The following is a 6,406-nucleotide window of genomic DNA, read 5'->3' as shown; positions in this document are numbered from 1 at the left end:
TTCGCCTAGATTTTGTCGAACCTTTGGTCAGGTTTGGGTTTTCTTTGAACCCGACCCATGTTTCTTAAAACCCTCCATTTGATATGTTAAAAATGGTGTGTGTAATAAAAGATTTTGAGTTTGATTTGAGTTGGATTTGTGTATGTTTTGAAGATATATTTATAATGTTTTTATTGTGTTTGGTTTTAATGTTTTTTTTTATTATTTTTTTCAATTCCAATGGCTACATTACCCCCCCCCCCCCCCAACGGCTATTTGTTCTTGGAAAACACCCCCACCAAGCGTGAAGGCCTTCACGCAAACTTCCTATTTTCGCGGGACCTTGGGAGCGGCGGCGGTGTGGGATACCTCATCACGCGTGACGGGGAGGCCACCACGCACCGCCCCATCCGCCCTAATGCTAAAAAAAATTAAAAAGTGATAACATACGGAATCCTAAACACCCCCTTAATCTTGGCATTCATTTTCCACCCACAAAACCATCATGATGTCCACCACCAACCCCAGGATTACAATCTGCATAGGTGACATCCACGGATACATAACCAAGCTCCAAAACCTCTGGTCCAATCTCCAAACCTTCATCCCACCTTCTTCCTTCGACCACGCACTCATCATCTTCCTCGGCGACTACTGCGACCGCGGTCCCGACACTCGTAAAGTCGTAGACTTCCTAACCAGCCTCCCCTCAAAACACCCCAACCAATCCCATGTCTTCCTCGCCGGCAACCATGACTTCGCGTTTGCCGCGTTTGTGGGAGCCATCCCACCGCCGCCTGACGGATCGGCGTTTCGTGACACGTGGGATGAGTATGCGGCGAATGAAGAGCGAGAAGGGTGGTATAAGGGGTACGGGTATGAGAATATGCATTTGCAAGGCAGGAGGTGGGCTGGGAAGATGACTGTTAGGTTTAATACTGCTAAAGGAATCGAATATAAGGGTTCTATTTATGATGCTGGGACTACTTTTGAATCTTATGGTGTCAATCATGGATCCTCTGGTATATACTCTACTTTTATTATTTATTTTCCCAATTACTTAAAACGTTGTTGTTTTCGAGATTAAAATTTGGGTTCCTTGTAATTAGAGTTTTAACAGGCGGGCTAGTCGGTAAACTCAGGGATGTAAAGCCCAAACATTGTCAGTCTTGGGCGTTGAGGCGGTAAGTCGAAACGAATTGGGTCAGTTTCGGTTACAAGCGTTATGGCGTCGGAACTAAAACCATAAATAAAACAAAAAAATAGTAAAATTGAGTGGACTAATGAGGTAACATCTATCAGCAAAAATCGAATGTTGGTAAAACCTGAGCGTTGTCAATCAGGACCATTGAGGCGGTGAATCTATGCAAATTTTGGTTGGTTTGTGACTCTTTCGTTTTGGTACCGGAACTAAAAAGAACAAAATCAAATACAAAATTGACATTTGGTCGGTTTCCGTTACCTTCATTACGGTTACAAGAACTAAAACGAAGGGCAAAAAGTCTACGCGAACTAAAACAAAAAATTACAGTAACCTAACTAAAATTTTTTTTTTGGCAACTGGTCGGTTTTCGTTATGTTCGTCTAAATAACAAAAATCAAAACAAAAAAAGAATCAAAATGCCAAGAACTAATAGGATGCCGCAAAGTGAACCAATGACGGCTTTGCCACACCAAAGTTCTCATTTGTTATTTTCAGTAATAGTAATTAGAGGTGCACAAACCGGTTTAAAACTCAAAACTGGTTTGGGTTAAAACCGGTTTCGTTTGGTCAACGAAAGTCAAAATTGGTTTATGATCGGTTTTGGTGTGGGTTTTGACCGGTTTTTGCAAGGTTTTGATGGAGAAAATTACAAATCGGTTCCAAATTGGTTTCTACATAATCGGTTTTCGGGTCGGTTCGGTTAACTTGTTTATTTGCCCACCTCTAGTTGTAATTAACGTTTAAGCACAACCAAATTTTGATTTGTTTAATTGGAATTTTTACAAATTAACTTCTGTAAGTCAAAATGCAAGTTGTCTATTGTTTATGCAGATTTGATGAAAACAGTTCCTGAAGAACACAAGAAGTTTCTTGCGGATTTGGTGTGGATTCATGAAGAGGTAAAGGTTTTTTTTAACTTATAACTAGTGAATTTAGTTTCAGTTGGTATTGGTTCAATACGATGTAAAGAAAATATCAAAGAAATATAGTTGATGTGTTCTGTATCGAGCTAAAACCACAAAGACAAATAATGTCGTGATATGCCTCGCGAGTTCCCAGCTCTCTATGTGTGATGTACAACTCATAGGTACGTACACGCGAGCACATTTTTTTTAACCAAACTCACCATTAGCATTTTAGTCATTCTAATGGAAACTCACCCTCACGTGTTTTACATCAATCGAAAACTATAAAAACGAATGCTTATAGATATCAGCTTATATAAAGAATGAAAGTTATGTTAGTTTAAATAAAAAAAAACCTTATAGCCAAACTTAAATACACAAAATTGTCATCAGTTAAAAAAAAACCTCAACTATTCATGCTAAAATTCCAATAAACCAATACTAATATAGATATATTATGTAATAAATTGTTTAGGATAATGTGGCCATAGAGACTGAGAATGGTGTCGAATTTTGTAAAATGATCGCTGTTCATGGTGGTCTGGATGGTAAAAAAGATGTTGAAGAACAAATTAAGTATTTGAAAGCTAAGGACACAAGGATTTCTAAAGTGGAGCCGCTTAGCGGGAGAAAGAACGTTTGGGACATCCCTGAGGTGAGTTGATAATAATCATGATTTCAAAAGTTATGATTTGAAGTTGTGATAATCAATTGATAAAAAAACAAACAGGAATTGAGGAAAACAAGGACGATTGTGGTGAGTGGTCATCATGGAAAGCTTCATGTGGATGGACTTAGGTTGATTATTGATGAAGGTGGGGGCCTTGAACAGAATCCAGTGGCTGCAATCGTTCTGCCTTCAAAGACTATTGTCCGTGACACTGATATACTCAAATGACGGGGTTATAATTTTGAAAAGATGAATTATTTGTAGGTATTTTTTATATAGTGGCTCAAATACGCCGTTACTTGTACCATTCACTTGTTGCTGGTCAGGTCGGGTCTTGTTGATCATTGCAATTGTTCTGCTTAAAGAACCGTGTTTATTTTGTTTCTATAGTCAAAGTGTTGAGATACTCGTATCACCTTTTTTTTTACTAGCCGACGAGTTATGCTTTATGAATGAATATTCTACAAATGTTCAAATGTGTTTATTGTCATAAGACCGTTGATATTGAATCTAAATTAATAGTTATAAGCTATGTTTTGGAACATCGTATGATGTTGACATATTGTTTCTTTAATTCTAATTACATGTTGCTTGTGGAAATTATTTTCTTATACCATGCTAATACCTGTTGGCTGTTACCTGCCTGTTTGCGTGGCCATGGTGTTAACCCATTTGTTGTCACAATAACCATGGGGACAAATATGACATCTTTTTAAGTATCCACATCCCACATCAAGTTTTATTAGTTCTTACTATCATCTTCATTCACCCATTTAAGATTTAATTTCACATAGTAAACATAAAAATATAATGTCAAACCTTCAAATTTAAAAATATCAAAATTGAAATTTACTTTTTTTATATGAAAGAAAATTTAATCATGTACACATGTGATCAAGAATTTGAAATTTAAAATTTTAATCTCACTATTCGAAAAATGCATTCGACTACCTTTGTATCAAGGAATGTGGTCAAATCAATTGATTCTGAAAGTATAAATCATGTTTGGTCAATATGTTAGAGTGGTTGTCTCTACACAATTAGCTTGCATATAATTTTATTTAATGGTATCTCTAGATACTAGTCATTGTATTGTATTTATATCTCTCATTGTAATTGTACAATTTGTGGCTTCATAATATATTTAAAACGTTAATATGGTATCACAACTCATATCTCCAACGAGAAAAGTTTTGATCCTATTAGCTGCAAACCACCGTCCAGCACCCCTAAATTTCTTTTCCGATCAACTCTATATTTTTTTTCCAGGCACTATGATCCCATCAATCTCTACCGAAATCCCTTTGAAAAAACACATCTACCTACATCACCATTGCAATAGTAACCTCTTCAAACACAAATACTTCTCTGTCTATATCAGTTACGTTTTGTAAGACATATATCCTATCACCGCCACAACCATCATTTTTCTGGCAAACCCTACCTTTTATATCCTATCTTCTGTTTTATTTAACCTAAAAAGAAACCACAAAATATATCTTATGTTTGCTTCATCTCCATTTAAATATTCAACTTCATCAACTTCTATTTATTATAATCCAATGGTCGTCCATCTTGCGAGAGCATATCAAGGAATGTGATCAAATCAATTGATTATGAAAAAGCAAACCATGTTTAGTCAATATGTTAGAGTGATTGTCCCCACACATTTAGCTTGCATATAAGTTGTATTTAATAGTATCCCTAGATATTAATCATTGTATTGTATTTATATCTCTCATTGTAATTGTACAATTTATGGTTTCATAATATATTCAAAACGTTAATATGGTATCACAACTCATATCTCCAACGAGAAAGTTTTGATCCTATTAGCATGCAAACCACCGTCCACCACCCCTAAATTTCTTTTCCGATCACATCTATATTTTTTTTCCGGGCACTATGATCCCATCATCTCTACCGAAATCCCTTTAAAAAAACACATCTACCTACATCACTATTGCAAGGTAACCTCTTCAGACACAAATGCTTCTCTGTCTATGTCAGTTAGGTTTTGTAAGACATATTATCCTATCACCGCCACAACCATAATTTTTCTGGCAAAACCCTACCTTTTATATCTTATCTTCTGTCTTATTAACCTAAAAAAAACCACAAAATATATCTATGTTCGCTTCATCTCCAATTAATATTCAACTTCATCAACTTCTCTATTTATTAAATACCATTATCATTCACTTTTATCCTAGATTGGACTTATCCTATGATTGTCTATCTTGCGAGAGCATATCAAGGAATGTGATCAAATCAAAGAGCAAATCATGTTTAGTCAATATGTTAGAGTGATTGTTCCCACACATTTAGCTTGCATATAAGTTGTATTTACTAGTATCCCTAGATATTAGTCATCGCATTGTATTTATATCTCTCATTGTAATTGTACAATTGTGGGTTTCATAATATATTCAAAACGTAATATGGTATCACAACTCATATATCCAACGAGAAAAGTTTTGATCCTATTAGCCTGCAAACCACCGTCCACCACCCCTAAATGTTAATACCTAGAAACTCATCTTTGATGACGCCAGTCCTAGTATTCACATATCTACATCTACATCTATATATATATATATATACTATACTAACTTTGAACCCGTGTATTACACGGGATTTGTCAAATAATAAAAATAAAAATATCCATTATTTAAAAGAAATGAACAGAATTATAGGTAAAATATATAGTATAAACAATAAGAAGTATAAACTATCAAATTTACAATTTGATTTTTTTATATACAACATTTGTAGAAATTGTTTTGACCAATTACCGTGGATAACTATGATACATGAGATGAGAGATTAGAGAATTAAAAGAGAAATTATAACCCATTTCTCAAAACTGTTTTGTCTCATGACTCATTGATATGTAGGAATAAATAAGTTGAGAAATTAGAGAACTGGAAAGAAATTATAACCCATTTGCCAAAATTATTATGGCCATGACCAATGAATAGTTGAGATGAATGAGATGATAAATTAGAGAATTAGAAAGAAAATTATAACCCATTTGTCAATATGGTTTTGCTCCATAACCCATGGATAGGTAGGATGAATGAGAAGAGAGATTAGGCCTAGAATGAACGTGGGATTTGCCACATCATACTCATTATTTTCTTTATTAGTATAGTTAGATAATAAATAAAGGTTTTTCAATGCCATATGACATCACACAAAATAGATTCTTAAATTTTTTTCCCACATCTCTTTCTTATTAAAAGCACGTTTGGGATTGAGTTTGGAAAATGCTTATTGGTTTTTTCAAAATCTATTTTGAAACGCTAGGATTTGGGCTTTTGGAAAACTGTTTTTTAACCATATCAAAAGAAAAAATAAAAAAGATTTTTGTGGTTGTCAAACACATTTTTAACTTATTCATATTTTGAAAACACAAATAAGCCAATAAGCATTTTTTAAACTCAATTCCAAATATGCTCTAAATACATTTATCTTACATTCGTGGAACTTATTCAAACGAAATATTCAAACAAATACTTTATCATTTAAAAGGCTATTTACTTGTATCTAATATGTCTTCTATGGTCCACAGTCTTAAGAGATACATCATATATACTTAATACGATTTCTGCTAAATATGTCCCTAAGTTTATTATGACATATGAA

The 6,406-nt window shown here is 34.4% G+C and overlaps 1 protein-coding gene across 1 annotated transcript; it reads left to right on the top strand.

The window, feature by feature from the left end:
* Window positions 1-486: 486 nt before the first annotated feature.
* LOC143588280 (tyrosine-protein phosphatase RLPH2-like) lies at window positions 487-3,126 on the top strand. Its single transcript, XM_077069333.1, has 4 exons — window positions 487-1,001; window positions 2,015-2,082; window positions 2,564-2,743; window positions 2,819-3,126. The coding sequence occupies exons 1-4, from the start codon at window positions 488-490 to the stop codon at window positions 2,984-2,986; spliced, it is 930 nt and encodes a 309-aa protein (XP_076925448.1). The 5' UTR covers window position 487; the 3' UTR covers window positions 2,987-3,126.
* Window positions 3,127-6,406: the final 3,280 nt, after the last annotated feature.

The sequence above is a fragment of the Bidens hawaiensis genome, unplaced genomic scaffold (genome assembly GCF_021521415.1).
Source record: "Bidens hawaiensis isolate Kalapana, Puna unplaced genomic scaffold, B.hawaiensis_p1.1 tig00036294_1, whole genome shotgun sequence".
Classification (NCBI taxonomy): domain Eukaryota; kingdom Viridiplantae; phylum Streptophyta; class Magnoliopsida; order Asterales; family Asteraceae; genus Bidens; species Bidens hawaiensis.
The sequence above is the reverse complement of the archived record's forward strand: the minus strand, read 5'-3'. Positions and strand labels throughout refer to the sequence as shown.

Excerpts from the sequence above, each read along its gene's own strand:
- LOC143588280 (XM_077069333.1), top strand. The coding sequence starts at position 488 with ATGTCCACCACCAACCCCAGGATTACAATCTGCATAGGTGACATCCAC. Across the intron at positions 2,083-2,563 it reads TGGTGTGGATTCATGAAGAG|GATAATGTGGCCATAGAGAC; the intron begins GTAAAGGTTTTT and ends TAAATTGTTTAG. Across the intron at positions 2,744-2,818 it reads ACGTTTGGGACATCCCTGAG|GAATTGAGGAAAACAAGGAC; the intron begins GTGAGTTGATAA and ends AAAAACAAACAG.